General features: G+C 38.7%; 1 protein-coding gene across 16 annotated transcripts in view; it reads left to right on the forward strand.

Moving 5' to 3' along the window:
- PATJ (PATJ crumbs cell polarity complex component) overlaps window positions 1-20,004 on the forward strand; it is a 343,677-nt gene that overhangs the window by 306,834 nt on the left and 16,839 nt on the right. For all 16 annotated transcript variants that reach the window (XM_057543576.1, XM_057543586.1, XM_057543555.1 and 13 more), the window contains 4 exons: window positions 2,320-2,434; window positions 3,183-3,220; window positions 6,669-6,791; window positions 7,539-7,643. In XM_057543576.1, coding sequence (XP_057399559.1) covers window positions 2,320-2,434; window positions 3,183-3,220; window positions 6,669-6,791; window positions 7,539-7,643 — 381 coding nt within the window. The remainder of the gene's footprint in view (window positions 1-2,319; window positions 2,435-3,182; window positions 3,221-6,668; window positions 6,792-7,538; window positions 7,644-20,004) is intronic.

A 20,004-nucleotide genomic window follows, 5' to 3' on the forward strand; every position in this document is an offset into this window, starting at 1 on the left:
CAAAAGTGGGAACTTGAGATGCAAAATAGTTGTCTCGGCTTCTTCCTTAATGGAAGACTCAACTTGAGTGATTTCATTGAAGCCCTATTGTACATAGAGGTTAGAATGCAGAATGAACAATACTGGAGATGAAATTTTTCTTCCTGGAGAGTATAGGAGGGCAACACAGAAGGGGTTCAATTGGGTCTCACTCCAAAAGGAGTTTGATAGATTGAAAAGAGAGAAAAGGTATCCCAGACAGAGGGTGTAGCATAGGCAAAGGCACAAAGGGGTACAAGGAATTCCAGTGTTTTAAGAAAATTTTGGACTGACAGGTGAGGTGGTAGGTAGAACTGGATTTCTGTCCTTGAGGAATGTATATGTGCATCTTAGTGATGAATAAAGTTTACACTCAGGTTAAATACAAAGCTAACACATTTAGAGGCTCTATTATTAAAGGTCAAAAACCCACCATGACCATTTATCTGTTATGTAAATGTGAGCTGTCATATTTCAGAAACCTGGGACGAAGTATCAAATACTTTTCTTTAACCTCTTTGCACAGAATTTTAATTTCAGAGGGTAGAAGTTTAATTCAATTTTAAGCAAAACAGAAAATATATATTATCCTTACTTTGTCGTTAAAATTATGACCTAGATGATATGAGCATCTGTACTGTTATGTAGCTAATGGGAAGAAGGCTTGTAGCAGGCTGTGAAAAGGAAGTGTCCTCCATCTTCAAGAATTGAATATCAACCCATGACCCAGATGGAGAAAAAGAGGAACCCATTCCCAAACATTTCCCCTCCAAACCTTTTTAAAGCAGTCAGGACTCTCTAGGGGCACAGATTTCCTTCTGGGCAATTATAAGATAGGGAGGCAGATGCCTCCTTTTGAGGGTCTAGGAGAACTTTAACTCGTTGACTTGGCCTAGAGAAAGTGGGTTCATTAAGAGAGCTCTTCTAGCCATGGGGCTACCAAGCCTCTTTTTAAAAAAATTGTTCTCCTACCAACCAGGAAAGAGTATCTTTACTCTGCAGAGGAAAATGTATAATGGTAAAAACACTTGAGAAATCTTTTCCTCAGATAACTGAGGGAGCACTGCCAGGCAAAGTTCATATTTCTAAAGGCCTTGACAAACACAATGTTCTGAGATTTTGTTTAGGCAAAGGTTATAATATGCTGTACTTCCTCATTTCTGAGTAGTTATCTATTATAGCACCATTGATTTAAATCATATCCTTTCAGGAAAAATGTAAAAACACTCCTTTATATATATATCCATTGTGAAGTGTACTGATGTCTGTAACTTACTCTGAAATGAATTTTTTTTAAAGGCAAATTGAGTGATGAATAGATATGTAACAAAAAATATATAGTAAAATATTAATTGTGGAATCTAGGTGGTGTGTCTACTGTATCATTCAACTTTTCTGTATATTTGAAATTTTTCATATTTAAGGAATGTTAAAATATTAAACAACTTTCATCATACTAAGGAAATGGATCAAATTATAATTTGTCAGGTAGTAATTATGGTCTTAGGTTTACCTCAAAATTTTGAGGCAGTTAAAGCATAACCGTGAGAATTCGATAGAAAAAATTCTTTATTCATTAGTTGGTATCATTGTTTTCTGCATTGGAAAGATCCTTCACTGTGCATATGATTTTCATTGCATATGATTTTCATTGAATAGCCACTAGCCAAACATGACTATACATTATCTAAATTTATTTAAATAAACATTAGATTTATTTAAAAGGTCAGTAATGGAGGTATAGCAGATTGAGCTGAATTATTACCAACTCTAGGAAAATCTTTGAGGAAAAAAAAAATTTAATATTCCTAAAATAACATATTCCCCTGATATTTACTGCTTTTTCTTACAGTTGAGGGTTCTATTTGATCAAGTTCCCATAAATCTAGATTTTATTATATTTGTTTTAGCAAAATAGATCAGTAATTTAGATAAAAAGAAAATAAATGTTGCTTGTAGTCCCAAATGACACTTAGTGGCATTAACTGATCATATGTAAACACTGTGTAACAGGCTAGGAAAATGTTTCTGATTTCATGTGGAACACAAAGAGCTGAAATTACTGCACGTTTTCTACCTTGACGATTGAAACCACATATAAAAGCACATATAACGGAGAAAGCAGTGGAGCAAATGTTAAATGGGATTGTTTAGGGTGATAAGAGAGGGAGTGTGAGTAATTTTTGTTTTGTTTTCTGGCCTCCACGGAATTTTCTATTACATGGTTAGGGCTACTTCAGTAAGTAAAATAGTAATAATAAGTATGAATTTCGAAGACTGACCACTGAGTTTCTTTTTCAGCCGAGTCAGCACAGCACCCACAGCAGCCTTCATCCTTCCCTTGCTCCTGTTATCACCAGCCTGCAAAACCTGGTCGGCACAAAAAGAGCTTTGGATCCTTCCCCAAAAAACTCAGGTATTACTTGAGACACACCCTCAGCAAAACGATCCCTGTTACCCAATTAAAAAAAAATTTTTTTTAATTTTTTATTGGAGTATAGTTGATTTACAATGTTGTGTTAGTTTCAGGTGTACAGCAAAAATATTTTTACATCTTTGAACATGGCCACATAAGCCCCAAGCTTTCTGAAAGTCCTGTTCTAAAGGAAGGAAAGCCATAGAGATTCGTTTTTGGAATGTGCCTTTAACTTTACGCATGAAAAAGAGAAAAGCAGAAATCTAAAGTACTTCATAAAGTAAAACCATTTCCAAAGAGAAAATTTAAAAATTACAGGTCCCTCGAGGAAGGTCAGAAGTGCATATCCCATCATGGGTGGGGTGGGGAAGGCATCTTTTTAAGCCTTTCCTTGGGTAAGATTATCTTTGATTAAGGCGGAAAAATGTTCAGTGAAACAAAAGTGGCTCACCCTCCAAGCCATTTAATCACCATATTCCAGGCAGCGACTGCTACAGGCTATCAGCTTTTGTCAGACCAAATGATTATGGCCACATCTATCTCAAACAGAGAGGACTTGTTTAAAATAGAAGACATATCCCCTGATTGATGGTCGCCAGTTTGAATTTTGAGAAAGGGTATAATGCCTGCTTGCCTCAGTATTCTCTCCTGAAAGACCTAGAAAATGATACCATTTTCATGGGAAAATATTATATCCTAAATATATTGTCTCTTACTTTTAAAAAGTTAATTTGTTGCTTCTTCATAGGCACGGATGTGGGACTAAGGACCATTGAGATAATCAGGGTAAGTCAGTTATTTTGCTTTTTTTCTAATTTGTGTTGCATAATATGTACATCTTTCCCTCAATACAATATATTGGATTGTTAGTGTGTTCTTTTAAGTTACTGAAGGCAATATATGGTCTATGTAACACAAGCAGACTTAGGAAAGTATAGGAAAGCACATACATGACCACTGTGAACTTTTTGGTGCACCACATTCACTTCATTTTGTGCACTGTGTTTAAATTTTAAAAAACAAAAAATGGTATCATATTAGACATACTCTTGCAGCTTGTCATTTTACTTTAAAGCATGGACTTTTAGCCGTGTGAATAACCAATTTTTGACAGCAGATGGTATGATTTTTGTCAGTTACATAGTATTCCATTGTATGAATGTGCTGTAATTTTTCTTAACCAATGTCCTCTTATTAAACAATTAGCATATTTCTCAACTTTTGCCATCTTTTATAGCAAAATGTCTTTGTATTTTCTTTTTGGATCATATCATGGGTGATTTCTTTAGAATTAATTCTTAGAAATGAAATTGTTGAGTCAAAATCCACACTTGTTTAAAGGCTTTTATATATAATGCCAAATTGCCCTCCTGAGAAGATTGTGTAAAATGCGTTTCAGTTCATAAAGTTGTCAAATCCTGATTTTCAGATTCCTGAAAATCCTGTGCGATTTTTCAGACTCCGGTGTGATATCCAGAATATTGGCAAGCAGTTTTATTTTGCTTATTCTTACCATTAAATTTGGGATTCAAGAAATAGTGAAAAAATTATGACCTTGTTGTAATCATGGATCAACTTCAGTAAAGTGATATCCAGCTTAACTTAGTTCTCTGGACTCAATTATAGTTGTGTTTAAAGACACTCTACCATTATTAGCTCTATGACCTTTGTCAAGTTACTTAACCTCAATTTGCTTATCTGTAGATTGGGGGTGATAACCCTTACCTCACAAGGTAAATCTTGTTGTGTGGATTAAATGAGGTGTAATGCATACAGTATACTTAGCATAGTACCTAGTTCATCATGAGTGTCCAGGAATTCATTATTATTAACTACAGCTTTGACTAAATCTGCCTTATTTGTTCCCAGTATCTTTCCACCAGAGCGGCAACTCAAATGTTCCTCGGATGGGGAAGTTAAATGTACCAACATGTGCATAATTAAGGATAAATTAAGGAAACATCACAATGGATTTGAACAAAGCCAAATTATTCCATAAATTTCTCCTCATTCCACGATTTATAACATATCATTTTATGTTTCCTTAGTCATTTCAGCTGCTTGTTTTTACAGGCTTTTATAAAAAGGCCTGCTCCTACCCACCCTGTTCTCCCACATACGATCCGAGCAGAAACTTCATAATGAAACGCATCTTACCATTTGCATGTAGGGTTTTACTACTGATGCATTCAGAAAATAGAAGCTAGACACAAACACTTTGGAAAACAGAATATTAAAGTTGTTGTCATTTTGTTCTTTTTCCTTTGTCCAACTTTATCGAGGTCAAATTGAAACACACTAACCTGTGTATATTTTTTTTTTTAATTTTTTTATTTATTATTTATTTATTTATTTATTTATTTATTTTTGGCTGTGCTGGGTCTTCGGTTCGTGCGAGGGCTTTCTCTAGTTGCGGCAAGTGGGGGCCACTCTTCATCGCGGTGCGGGGACCGCTCTTCATCGCGGTGCGCGGGCCTTTCACTATCGCGGCCCCTCCCGTTGCGGGGCACAAGCTCCAGACGCGCAGGCTCAGCAGCTGTGGCTCACGGGCCCAGCTGCTCCGTGGCATGTGGGATCTTCCCAGACCAGGGCTCGAACCCGTGTCTCCTGCATTAGCAGGCAGATTCTCAACCACTGCGCCACCAGGGAAGCCCTAACCTGTGTATATTTTTAAGTGATCAGGTAAAACTGCAGAAGCCTTGCAACCCTATAGGTCCCTTTTCTGCAACCACTCCCCTAACATTTATGTCATTGTTGTCATATGTTTACATCTACATAAATTGAGAACCCCACCAGACAATGGTGTCATCTTGGCTTTAAACTGTCCTGCATATTTGAAAAAACTTAACAAGAAATTGATCACATTTTACTGGTTCTCTGCATGTTGAGTAACTTAGGGGTTCTTCCCAGCCCTGGTGAATGTTATGCTGTGTAGACTCTGAGGAATGCTGGTGTTTATGTTTTAGCAGGCATCCACCCAGTTAGGCTCAGACTGCAAGTTATGTCACCTTTTGTAAGTGGTGGTTCAAAACTCAGTTCAGTTCCCGAGTGTGGGTCTGTCCCTCATATGCGTGGCTTAGACTGAGCCTGAGAATTCTGTGGATTCACTCACAGAGGGACAGGATCCCCTTTCTCCGACTCCCTCTACTCTAGTTTTCTTCCTTCATTCTCCAGCCATCAGGGCTCCTTTTCCTGGTTCCTCTGACCAGAAAGATGGGAGTTAGCATCAAAGTTTTAGCAGTTTGCCCCACCTTTACAGCTCCTTGACTGGGTCTTGCCTTCAGGACAAAGCTGCCAGGAAAACAACTGGGAGATACACCCTCTGCTGTCGTTTCTCCAAGTTTTGGCTCACCACCACAATTTCTTTGAGTGTCATTACTTTTCAGAAGTCTCAGGTAGTTGTACTTTAAATTTTGACAAGAGGTCTTCATTTTCATCAGCGGGAGAGAAAGATGCTCTAGAGTGTGTATGCCAACATGCTGCAACTGGAACTTGTCATTTATTCTGTTAGTGATTTTTAAAATATTAACCCTGGGATATAAATGTGGGGGAAACCTGCACAAAGGCCAGAATCTCTTCACCAGGGTTGGAGTGACCAAACTGCCTCATCTCATAATCTCAGAGAACATTTTCGGTCGCACGTTACTTCTCTCTCCAAACTCTGTAGTCACTACAGTGGGTGTCCTCAAAGATCCTTTGTCCTAGCACAGTCCTGCAGCTCTTTCAGAGCCAAGTGTGTTTGTTCACACCCAGAAGAGCATGAGATGTGCAGTAATTTAATTGTAAACACCATATGAGGACATACTTGCCAAGTCTGCATCAAAATTGGCCACTAAACTGAGCAGTAGCATAGGGTTTTTTTCTTTGTTTTTTTTGTCTTTACTTCTCCTGTTGCCTTTTACTGAGCCCTTTCTGTGGGCCAGGACTGCACTATATCACCTCATTTAACCCCCAGATCAACACTGTGAGGTAGGTGGTTTTCTTCCCACTTTATGCGTAGGGATGGAAGCTCTAAGAGGTTAAGGAACTTCTTTAGGACCCCCAGCTAATTAAGTACTGCAGCTAATTAAGAGCTGAAACACTGGCCTTTCTGACTTCAAAGGCGCTATGGTTAACTCCTATGTTACCCTAGCCTCCTGCATCACGGAGGGATTTTATTCAACAGCTATCTGGGGACAGTCAGGTTGTGGCTCTTTGTTAAAACATATAAGTCTTGTTTTCCTTCTTTTTTTAGGAGCTCAGTGATGCCCTTGGAATCAGTATTGCTGGAGGAAGAGGAAGTCCCTTAGGAGATATCCCAATATTTATTGCCATGATTCAGGCCAGCGGTGTGGCCGCACATACACAGAAGCTTAAAGTAAACAAAGGGGATGGTGAAGTGCTCTCAGCATGTGATGCGATGGGTGGGAGACGACATGGCAGCCAGGGGCACTGTGTTTGAAACTGGAATTCCAGCAGCCATCAGAGACCCACACTGAGGGCAAAATGCATTGGAGAAAGTTTATACCTGAAATTCATTATGTCCCTGAACATATAAAAATAGTATCGTTTGTGTCAAAGCTTCTCAATGAAAGAAGAAATTGCAGCTCATTTGCAAAGCCTCCCATATCATTTTTAGCACCTCATTCCACCCAAAATTGATTTTCACCTGAGAGATTTGACCTTAGACTCTTCCTTCCACCAAAAGAATCAACATCCTTATGAATTTTTTTCCCCCATCGCTCCTTAATCTTAACTTAGGTAGAAAAAATAAAGCAGAAAACATTTGGCTTCCTCAATAGAGCTTTATTGAACTGCTAATTTGTACACCCCACTATTACTGGCAAATGGATGTATGCAACACTACCATTACCAAGATACAAAAGTGGCCTGCCGGGCCTTTTAATAATCAAATCTGACCCCTTTCTTGTTTCTCTGATTGGTCTGTATTTGGGGAAAGCCATAAAAATTCCTTATGCTTCTGGAACATGCATACACAATAGAGACACAGAATCTTCACAATAGCCACAAATGGGAAATATGACTTACAAAGAATTTTAAGCATTCTTCTCAAATTTAATTTTTCTTAATGATAGTGATTTTTCTCGCACTTTTGTACCTCCAGGTTGGAGATCGGATTGTCAGCATTAATGGGCAACCTTTGGATGGGCTGTCTCATGCAGACGTGGTTAATCTGCTAAAGAACGCCTACGGGCGCATTATCCTGCAGGTATTGCGATCAATGGAACTCGCAGCTGCGAGAGGCAGATAAGTGGTGTGCAAAAAAGATTGAGCGTCTCTGGCAGGAGGCATCACCGCCCAGCAGGGTGCCTGCCGATGTGAATTATGAAGGTTGAAAGCAAGAAATTATTATTTGTATTCAGAAATTCTTTAATGCCACCCATACAGGCAGTGAACATGATTATATGAAAGCATAACAAGGGGAGAAAAATTACCCTTTGCTTCACATGATAAATCAACAAGGCTTTTAGCTTCTGGCGTTCTTTTGTAAATCAAAGTTTGCAAGGAATAGAAAATGATTTCTTTTCTTATGCCCCAAAACTCTGTCTGAACTGCCCAAGTGCTGTTTCTTCCACTCCTTTTAAAGGAAGGGAAAAGTAACAATGCTCTTTCTCCTGTAGCATAAATGATTGCCAACACTGCTAAATGCTCACCGCATAGTAGTCATCAACTAAGGCAGACAATCATATTTCAGCTGTGGTCCCCAAGAGTATTGTCCAGAGGCACAGGGAAATATACCAGGAAGTAAAAACGAGGTGTGCTGTTAATCACCCCTCCTTCGATTTCAGCACTTTGAATATCTCTGAGATTGATATCGTGTAGTGAGTGAGAGGCAGCGTACTGGCAGCAAGTTTTGTTAATGAGTTCCCCCCAAAATGTATGATTATAATCACCATACTTCTGCAGGGGTAGTATTAAATGGTTTATAGGTAAAAAGAATAAAATCCACCATTTAGTATCTCAGAGAGAGGGCAAGCCAGCCCCTCCAATCATTCTAGCCTTTAAATAATCAGTTCGAATTGAAACACCATAACTTTGGGGAGAACCAATTTGTGGTGCTTAACTCTCACATCTCAAAGGTCTAAGTCCAAAGTGCCAAAACAGACATTTTTTAAAAAGTCAGTGGCTTTCAGTACATAGGAAGAGAATCGTAAAGTACTGCCAGTGGTTTCAAGGGAGTTTATGTGATAGGCAACATATTATTCAGTGATCTGGGTCCCCAGGTTTCTGTTGAACACAGACAGAAACCCTGTGTGGACTGGCTGTAGAGTCGGCTTCCTTTGTCCTCATCCTCAGGGGTTACCTCTCATCCCACCTTCCACTGCTCTGTCATCCTCAGAACCTGCAAATCCTTGCTTTTTCTTGTTTGCAGCCCTTGCTCTTCCTTCGAGTTATGCTGACCCCTAGAGACCGTACAAGTGCAACTCTTCAATCGCAGAGCTGTGGCCCATTAGTTATATGGAATTTTACCAGGAAGTTATCAAATGATAACTATGTCAAGCAAAAAAAAGTGTTTCCCTTAGCAGAATCTAGTATTATTAACATTTTTATATACCAATATAATTTGTTCAGCTCCACCTTCTTCACAAAGAAATGAGAAGACTTGGTGTAAAAGTGTAACATTACGTAAAGTACTTTAAGTGGAAATGAACTCATGCTCTCCCATGAAGAATTAACCCTTCATTCAGCCAAATTTGCCACTATTAACATACTTTTGAAGGGATTCCTTATTTTTCCTATTTCTGCATTTTAAGAAAATGACTTTTGGTTTCAGAATGTTCTCTTGTGTTAATCACATTAGTTGGTGGTGGTATTTTGTAACAGGTGCTGTTAAAAGCTTAATGGAATCCTTTGGGATTTTGACAGTTGTGATCTACACAACGCTGGGTATGGAGCACATGTGCTCTCAAAGGCTTTAAACACAGAACTCAGGAAATTCTTACGCCCTGCATCAGACGCCTTTCAGTTGCATAGTCATATTCACTTTAATTAAAACGATGTGCATGGAATGGTACCAGCAATACAATTATCACAGCTGACTTGTCAGTAGGTAATCATTTTTATTATCAGGTGAGCCAGCCCATTGTCAGAGTAATAGAGAAGGTCAGATAGTTGTGTCTGATGACGTGGAAAAGACTTATTGTCGGTGCAGCATGGGAAGTGGTCAGCAAGTGCTGATGGCACAGGGAAGATTAGGTCTGGGTCAGTGGACTGGAGGGTGCAGAAGGGGAAGAGAGTGGAGGAGACAACTTCTGGAAGCTTCTCCCCATAGTTTAAATTGCTATTGCTAGGTGTAGTAAGGAAGTAGATATTTCTGCCTTTAAAGTCTTACTATCAAGTTTAGATGGTTTCTTACTGTTAATTATAGATTGGTCAGTGGGGATTGATTTGGGTATAGGGGTCATTTCAAATGTTCTCAACTATATTTGCTTCTGTAGTCTGATAGTTTGCCTGGTTTAGTGCTTTTGTCTATGAACTACCATAAAACCTTTTTTGGACAAAATCAGGTAACCCAGACTCTCTTCTAGAAAATTTTGTTTGTTTTTACCTCTTTCTTTGACAATATAGAAGATAAAAAGAGCACATCAAGGATTTTTATCACTAAAGGAACTTGTGGGGCTTGTTCTGGATCCAAACATTTTAGAACGTAGAATGTGGATGGAGGCAGCACTAACTAAACCAGGGAATATAGGAAGGGCATGTTGAGAGAGAACATTGTATCTTGAGGCATCCAGGTGGAGATATCCAGCAGGCAGAGGAAATGGGCTCCCAATACTTGGGGAGACTTCAGTGCTGGAAACGGGATAGATAAAGCCATCTGAGGCTTCTTGGGGTCGACATCCCCACTGCCTGGCACATCATACTTCATAGCTATTGGTTGAATAAATGAATGTAAACAGGGGAGACAAAGACAGAGGATCAAGGCTTGGAGTCAGCAGCAACTATGGAGAGCAGGAGAAGAGAGTCTGAAGTCAGGGAGATTAACTAAGGGTCTGTCTACAAAGTAGTTTGGGAGGTCCTTGGGGACACCCTCCAGAACACAAAAAACCTGATGTAAGAGGGCCCAACTGCTGGTTAGGAGAGAGAGATGTGTCATGTTCAAGATAATATGGAGAAAACAGTGATTTCTCTTGTGCACCCTCTTTTGAAAATGGAAGAGAAAAAATAAGACACAGGATTAATTCAGGAGGTCCAGTATCCAACAACCAGGAGTTTAAAAAAGAAAAACAGAAAAATAAAAAAGAAATGAAATAAATTTAACTTAAGGTCCATTAATCACTGAGCAAAATAAATAAAAGAAGAATAATACCTGTATACTACATTCTAAAACTTTCAAAGAGAAAAGTATAAGCTACTTACAAAAGAACAAGAGATTCAAATGTCACCTGACTCATTTTCGGCAATATATTTCTGAGAAAATTACTTTAGGATATACTCCAACAAAAGAGGAAAGTAAGAGAGAGGGAAGCAGGTGGATCCAATGCTAAGGAACATGGAAGTCCCAGGACAGCTGTGCAGCAGGCAGAGAAAACAACTTGTCCAAATCGGGGCAGGAGAAGAAGGGCTCTAAGAGAAATGCCTCTGAATTAGAAGAAAAAAAAAGGAACAGATAGATTACCTTGTATGTTTAACTGAATTGGAGGTTTAAGATCCAATTAAGTTGGAAAGTTTGGGGCTGAATTAGTGATAAGTATATACAAATTAAACAAAATAAGATCATTATTAACCTTGAGGACAATAAACTTATACCAAAAAAAGAGAGACAGAGAAATGTAATCCTAGTATAGTAGTTGGCTCAGTATGAATAACATTTATATAAACATAAGTCATAATAAAACTGATAGAACAAAACATCATGATGCATGAAATATTAGTAGCATGAGAGTTTGAGATGTGTTCGTGGAGATGAAAATATAAGAGTTAAATCTTTAAAGTTGAAATAAGAGTTTTGGAAATCGTTAAAACTACAAAGGTTTAAGTATATCTAAAGAAACATAAGAAACAAGTAGAACTTAAAAATATAAAAGTTAAGTGTCAGATTTTGGCAAGCTAAATTTTCATCTGTTGGAATAGGGAGTCTATTGATGTCATCAAGATGATAAATTTCAAAATAGTCTTATAAAGTGTATTATTTAGCCTATACCTCTAGAATTGAAAAGAGAAATGTTCAATCTGTATCTAGGGAATGAGAGTGTTGAATTTTTTTTATCATGTACTGTAATACTTAATTTTTAATCATGTGCACACAAAAGGAAATATACTAGGAAAATATAATAGAAAAGAACCAGGAGTTAAGAATACAGGTACTAGACCCTAAAGGAGAAAAGAATTTTAAGAATAGCACACTTGAGCAGAAGCAAGAAGAACTATAATCCTGCAGCCTGTGGAACAAAACCTACATTCACAGAAAGATACACAAGATGAAAAGGCAGAGGGCTATGTACCAGATGAAGGAACAAGATAAAACCCCAGAAAAACAACTAAATGAAGTGGAGATAGGCAACCTTCCAGAAAAAGAATTCAGAATAATGATAGTGAAGATGATCCAGGACCTTGGAAAAAGAATGGAGGAAAAGATCGATAAGATGCAAGAAATGTTTAACAAAGATCTAGAAGAATTAAAGAACAAACAAACAGAGATGAACAATACAATAACTGAAATGAAAAATACACTAGAAGGAATCAATAGCAGAATAACTGAGGCAGAAGAACGGATAAGTGACCTGGAAGACAGAATGGTGGAATTCACTGCTGCCAAACAGAACAAAGAGAAAAGAATGAAAACAAATGAAGACAGCCTAAGAGACCTCTGGGACAACATTAAACACAACAACATTTGCATTATAGAGGTCCCAGAAGGAGAAGAGAGAGAGAAAGGACCTGAGAAAATATTCGAAGAGATTATAGTTGAAAGCTTCCCTAACATGGGAAAGGAAATAGCCACTCAAGTCCAGGAAGCACAGACCGTCCCATAAAGGATAAACCCAAGGAGAAACACGCCGAGACACAGAGTAATCAAATTGGCAAAAATTAAAGACAAAGAAAAATTACTGAAAACAGCAAGGGAAAAATGACAAATAACATACAAGGGAACTCCCATAATGTTAACAGCTGATTTCTCACCAGAAACTCTACAAGCCAGAAGGGAGTGGCATGATATACTTAAAGTGATGAAAGGGAAGAACCTACAACCAAGATTACTCTACCCGGTAAGGATCTCATTCAGATTCGATGGAGAAATCAAAAGCTTTAAAGACAAGCAAAAGCTAAGAGAATTCAGCACCACCAAACCAGCTCTACAACAAATGCTAAAGGAACTTCTCTAAGTGGGAAACACAAGAGAAGAAAAGGACCTACAAAAACAAACCCAAAACAATTGAGAAAATGGTCATAGGAACATACATATTGATAATTACCTTAAACGTGAATGGATTAAATGCTCCAACCAAGAGACACAGGCTCACTGAATGGATACAAAAACAAGCCCCACATATATGCTGTCTACAAGAGACCCACTTCAGACCTAGGGACACATACAGACTGAAAGTGAGTGGATGGAAAAAGATATTCCATGCAAATGGAAATCAAAAGAAAGCTGGAGTAGCAATACTCATATCAGATAAAATAGACTTTAAAATAAAGAATGTTACAAGAGACAAGGAAGGACAGTAACTAATGATCAAGAGATCAATCCAAGAAGAAGATATAACAATTATAAATATATATGCACCCAACATAGGAGCACCTCATTACATGAGGCAACTGCTAACACCTATAACAGAGGAAATTGACAGTAACACAGTAATAGTGGGGGACTTTAACACCTCACTTAACACCAATGGACATATCATCCAAAATGAGAATAAATAAGAGAACAGAAGCTTTAAATGACACAATAGACCAGATAGATTTAATTGATATTTATAGGACATTCCATCCAAAAACAGCAGATTACACTTTCTTCTCAAGTGCGCACGGAACATTCTCCAGGATAGATCACATCTTGGGTCACAAATCAAGCCTCAGTAAATTTAAGAAAATTGAAATCATATCAAGCATCTTTTCTGACCACAACGCTATGAGATTAGAAATCAATTACAGGGAAAAAAACGTAAAAAAGACAAACACATGGAGGCTAAACAATACGTTACTAAATAACCAAGAGATCACTGAAGATATCAAAGAGGAAATCAAAAAATACCTAGAGACAAATGACAATGAAAACACGACGATCCAACACCTATGGGTTGCAGCAGAAGCAGTTCTAAGAGGGAAGTTTATAGCTATACAAGCCTACCTCAGGAAACAAGAAAAATCTCAAGTAAACAATCTAACCTTACACCTAAAGGAACTAGAGAAAGAAGAACAAACAAAACCCAAAGTTAGTAGAAGGAAAGAAATCATAAAGATCAGAGCAGAAATAAATGAAATAGAAACCAAGAAAACAATAGCAAAGATCAATAAAACTAAAAGTTGGTTCTTTGAGAAGATAAACAAAATTGATAAACCATTAGCCAGGCTCATCAAGAAAAAGAGGGAGAGGACTCACATCAATAAAATTAGAAATGATAAAGGAGAAGTTACAACAGACACCACAGAAATACAAAGCATCCTAAGAGACTACTACAAGCAACTATGCCAACAAAATGGACAACCTGGAAGAAATGGACAAATTCTTAGACAGGTATAACCTTCCAAGACTGAACCAGGAAGAAACAGAAAATATGAACAGACCAATCACAAGTAATGAAATTGAAACTGTGATTAAAAATCTTCCAACAAACAAAAGTCCAGGACCAGATGGCTTCACAGGTGAATTCTATCAAACATTTAGAGAAGAGCTAACACCTATCCTTCTCAAACTCTTCCAAAAAATTGCAGAGGAAGGAAAACTCCCAAACTCATTCCATGAGGCCACCATCACCCTGATACCAAAACCAGACAAAGATACTACAAAAAAAGAAAATTACAGACCAGTATCACTGATGAATATAGATGCAAAAATCCTCAACAAAATACTAGCAAACAGAATCCAACAACACATTAAAAGGATCATACACCATGATCAAGTGGGATTTATCCCAGGGATGCAAGGATTCTTCAATATACGCAAATCAATCAATGTGATACACCATATTAACAAATTGAAGAAGAAAAACCATATGATCATCTCGATAGATGCAGAAAAAGCTTTTGACAAAATTCAACACCGATTTATGATAAAAACTCTCCAGAAAGTGGGCATAGAGGGAACCTACCTCAACATAATAAATATGACAAACCCACAGGAAACATCATTCTCAATGGTGAAAAACTGAAAGCATTTCCTCTAAGATCAGAAAGAAGACAAGGATGTCCACTATTATTCAACATAGTTTTGGAAGTCCTAGCCATGGCAATCAGAGAAGAAAAAGAAATAAAAGGAATACACATTGGAAAAGAAGGAGTAAAACTGTCACTGTTTGCAGATGACATGATACTATACATAGAGAATCCTAAAACTGCTACCAGAAAACTACTAGAGCTAATCAATGAATTTGGTAAAGTTGCAGAATACAAAATTAATGCACAGAAATCTCTTGCATTCCTATACACTAATGATGAAAAATCTGAAAGAGAAATTAAGGAAACACTCCCATTTACCATTGCAACAAAAAGAATAAAATACCTAGGAATAAACCTACCTAGGGAGACAAAAGACCTGTATGCAGAAAACTATAAGACACTGATGAAAGAAATCAAAGATGATACCAACAGATGGAGAGATATACCATGTTCTTGGATTGGAAGAATCAATATTGTGAAAATGACTATACTACCCAAAGCAATCTACAGAGTCAATGCAATCCCTATCAAATTACCAATGGCATTTTTTACAGAACTAGAACAAAAAATGTTAAAATTTGTATGGAGACACAAAAGACCCCGAATAGCCAAAGCAGTTTTGAGGGGAAAAAAAACGGAGCTGGAAGAATCAGACTCCCTGACTTCAGACTATACTACAAAGCTACAGTAATCAAGACAATATAGTACTAGCACAAAAACAGAAACATAGATCAATGGAACAAGATAGAAAGCCCAGAGATAAACCCACGCACCTGTGGTCAACTCATCTATGACAAAGGAGGCAAGGATATACAATGGAGAAAAGACAGTCTCTTCAATAAGTGGTGCTGGGAAAACTGGACAGCTACATGTAAAAGAATGAAATTAGAACACTCCCTAACACCATACATGAAAATAAACTCAAAATGGATTAGAGACCTAAATGTAAGACTGGACACTATAAAACTCTTAGAGGAAAACATAGGAAGAACACTCTTTGCCACAAATGACAGCAAGATCTTTTTTGATCCACCTCCTAGAGTAATGGAAATAAAAACAAAAATAAACAAATGGGACCTAATGAAACTTCAAAGCTTTTGCACAGCAAAGGAAACCATAAACAAGACGAAAAGACAACCCTCAGAATGGGAGAAAATATTTGTGAACGAATCAACGGACAAAGGAGTAATCTCCAAAATATATAAACAGCTCATGCAGCTCAATATTAAAAAAATAAACAACCCAATCAAAAAATGGGCAGAAGACCTAAATAGATATTTCTCCAAAGAAGACATACAGATGGGCAAGAAGCACATGAAAAGCTGCTCAACATCACTAATTATTAGAGAAATGCGAATCAAAACTACAATGAGGTTTCACCTCACACCAGTTAGAATGGGCATCATCAGAAAATCTACAAACAACAAATGCTGGAGAGGGTGTGGAGAAAAGGGAATCCTCTTGCACTGTTGGTGGGAATGTAAATTCATACAGCCAGTATGGAGAACAGTATGGAGGTTCCTTAAAAAACTAAAAGTAGAACTACCATATGACCCAGCCATCCCACTACTGGGCATATACCTAGAGAAAACCATAATTCAAGATGACACATGCACCCCCATGTTCATTGCAGCACTATTTACAATAGCCAGGTCATGGAAGCAAACTAAATGTCCATCGACAGACGAATGGATAAAGAAGTTGTGGTACATATATACAATGGAATATTACTCAGCCATAAAAAGGAACGAAATTGGGTCATCTGTTGAGACGTGGATGGATCTAGAGACTGTCATACAGAGTGAAGTAAGTCAGAAAGGGAAAAACAAATATAGTATCTTAACGCATATATGTGGAACCTAGAAAAATGGTACAGATGAACCGGTTTGCAGGGCAGAAATTGAGACACAGATGTAGAGAACAAACGTATGGACACCAAGGGGGGAAAGCAGCAGGGGGGTGGGGTGGTGGTGTGATGAATTGGGGGATTGGGATTGACATGTATACACTGATGTGTATAAAATTGATGACTAATAAGAACCTGCTGTATAAAAAATAAATAAAAATTAAAAAACTAAAAAAAATAAATTTATAGAAATTTGTGAAAGAACTACCTCAAACCAAACTATATCTAGAGATTAAACAATTGGGGATATTGAAATAATTTTTTTTAAATATAGCACACTTATGAATGAGGCAGAAGTAAATAAAACTGTGGGAAAGTCATTACAGCTGGCAGGTAAATCACTGGCAATCTTTGTTTTAGATTTTTTTTTTATGTTGACCCTTTTTAAAGTCTTTATTGAATTTTTTACAGTATTGCTTCTGTTCTATGTTTTTTGGTTTTTTGGCCTTGGGGCATATGGGATCTTAGCTCCCTGACCAGGGATCGAACCCGCACCCCCTGCACTGGAAAGCGAAGTAAGTCTTAACCACTCACTGGACTGCCAGGGAAGTCCCGCTAGCAATCTTTAAAAGAATTGATTTCTCTCTTTAAAGTTTATGGCAAGTCAGTAGAGAGCAAGGGAGTAGTTGGGAGCAAAGGACATAGAAAAAAAGATGGAGATGATGTTACCTCTGAAAAAGAGGATAAAAAATTTTTCAGGGGAGTTTGAGGCGGATGGCTTTCCTTCTAGGATGGTCATTTTCTAAGAATGAATAAAGAAAATATTTTGACATTTGAGAGAAATGCTTCTCAAACCTCAGCATATTCCAGAACTATCTGGAGGGCTCGTTAGACAGACAAACTGCTGGGTCCCACCCCCAGAGCTGCTTATTGTGTAGGACTGGGGTGGATCCAGGAATTTCCATTTATAACAGGCTGCCAGGTGGTGCTGATGCTGCTAGTTAGAGAGCAACATGAGACCCACTGGAGTAGTGCATTCTTTAGGGATGAACAAAGGTTTGCACATGCTGTTCTCTGTGCCTGGAATACCTGTCTCACCCCACCTGTATCCCCTCTCTATAAAGGTACATGTGAGTAGTTCTTAACCTTGGTTGCCCAGTAGAATCACTGACTCTAGTATCGGTTCCTGGGTCTCACCCCATGGAATTAATTGGTCTGGGATGTGGCCTGAACACTGGGATATTTTAAAGCTTTCTAGGTGATTTATTATGTAGCCAGGGATAAGACCAGATGATCTGTGAGGGTTCGTGATGGGTAGAAAGCCAAGTGATGCCAGAAAGAGGGTGATAAGCTTCGGGAAAAGCATCAAGAGCTAAAGGTTTGAAAGTTGAAGCGAGGACCTGGGGTAAGTTCTGTAGGACATGAAGGCTTTAGTGTCAGAAAGTTGTGCATCTTGAATCCTTTTAACTCTTAAGTTTCCTGTAGGAAACTGGATCACGGCTTCTTTCTTTCAAGGTTGCCGTAAGGGTTAAATGAGATGTAACATTTAATAAAAATAGTGGATTGAAAATGTTAAGCATTAAGTAAGTGATACTTTATTACTCTCATTATAATAACATAGTCTTGAAGTCAGAGGATGCTAAAATTCCTTTTAAAATCCTAGTAGTGTGGTGGTTTTCCCGGTGGCATTTGAGGTGTGTGCCACTAGATGGTGATGTGACTAGGTCACTTTGCTTCTTCTTACTTCACTCCAAACTGAAAACATTTGACACTTCAGACCATTATATTTTGAAAACAGATACATTAAAATCAATATATTCTGATGTCACTAGAATCAGTGTCCCTAGATTCTAAATAAAAACTTTAATCAGATATGCTTTCTAGTTCATTAAGTTACACCAAATGCCAGGCATGGGACAAAGCAAGCTTTTTTTGATTGTTCTGTAATGTGCCCTCCTCTTAAGATGCCACCTTTCTCAGGGGTCACCTTAACATGAAAGTCTTCCTGTCTGTTTCCAGCATATCTGCACTATGGATTTAGGATGCAGGCTGGGTGTAAGTGCTGAGTTTGTATTTTGTACTACAAGATTTGGGTCCTAACAAATCTAAAGGCTAATCTCATTCCTTTGCAAGACCAGCAAGTCAGGAAAGTTCTAAGCAAGGAGCTCAAGCTTTTATGCACTGTAATGTCCTACTTACCTGGAAAATATTTTGACTTCTCAATTCTTCAAAACATAATTCCCCAAACCTATTTTTTTTTAAATTATTTGTTTATTTATTTTTGGCTGTGTTGGGTCTTCGTTTCTGTGCGAGGGCTTTCTCTAGTTGTGGCAAGCAGGGGCCACTCTTCATTGCGGTGTGCAGGCCTCTCACTGTCGCGGCCTCTCTTGCTGCAGAGCACAGGCTCCAGATGCGCAGGCTCAGTAGTTGTGGCTCACGGGCCTAGTTGCTCCGCGGCATGTGGGATCTTCCCAGACCAGGGCTCGAACCCGTGTCCCCTGCATTGGCAGGCAGATTCTCAACCACTGCGCCACCAGGGAAGCCCCCCCAAACCTATTTTTAAGGAAAGGTACTCATCCTAGGGTCCGTGCAATAAAGACCTGTGCTTTATTACTCAATTAGAAAATTTACCAAGTATACGTGGTTCTATTATAGAACATACAAATCTGATTGAATTTAGTTTTGCTTTTAACATAAATTATTAAATACCACAAGGAGCCAAGGCACGAGAGAGCATATCAGAACAGATAGCTTTCCAAGGAGAAGACAAAATTTAAGGAATTAAATATTGAAGGGGAAACACTCTGGGAGGGGGAAATTCATTTGGAGGGGGAAACAGAGTGAGGGGTAGGTGCAGTTGGAGGGGAAGCACAGAGGGAAGGGTAGGTGCAGTTGGAGGGGAAGCACAGAGGGAAGGGTAGGTGCAGTTGGAGGGGAAGCACAGAGGGAGGGGTAGGTGCAGTTGGAGGGGGAAGCACAGAGGGAGGGGTAGGTGCAGTTGGAGGGGGAAGCACAGAGGGAGGGGTAGGTGCAGTTGGAGGGGAAGCACAGAGGGAGGGGTAGGTGCAGTTGGAGGGGGAAGCACAGAGGGAGGGGTAGGTGCAGTTGGAGGGGAAGCACAGAGGGAAGGGTAGGTGCAGTTGGAGGGGAAGCACAGAGGGAAGGGTAGGTGCAGTTGGAGGGGGAAGCACAGAGGGAGGGGTAGGTGCAGTTGGAAGCACAGAGGGAGGGGTAGGTGCAGTTGGAGGGGAAGCACGGGGGAGGGGTAGGTGCAGTTGGAGGGAGAAACACAGAAGGAGGGGAAAATTCATTTGGAGAGGAAAACACGCTTATTGGTTCATCTTCTTCCAGGGATTCAAAGGTCTCTTGTTCCTTAGGCTTAAAGGATAAAGCTTCT

This window comes from Balaenoptera acutorostrata, chromosome 1, assembly GCF_949987535.1.
Source record: "Balaenoptera acutorostrata chromosome 1, mBalAcu1.1, whole genome shotgun sequence".
Lineage (NCBI taxonomy): Eukaryota > Metazoa > Chordata > Mammalia > Artiodactyla > Balaenopteridae > Balaenoptera > Balaenoptera acutorostrata.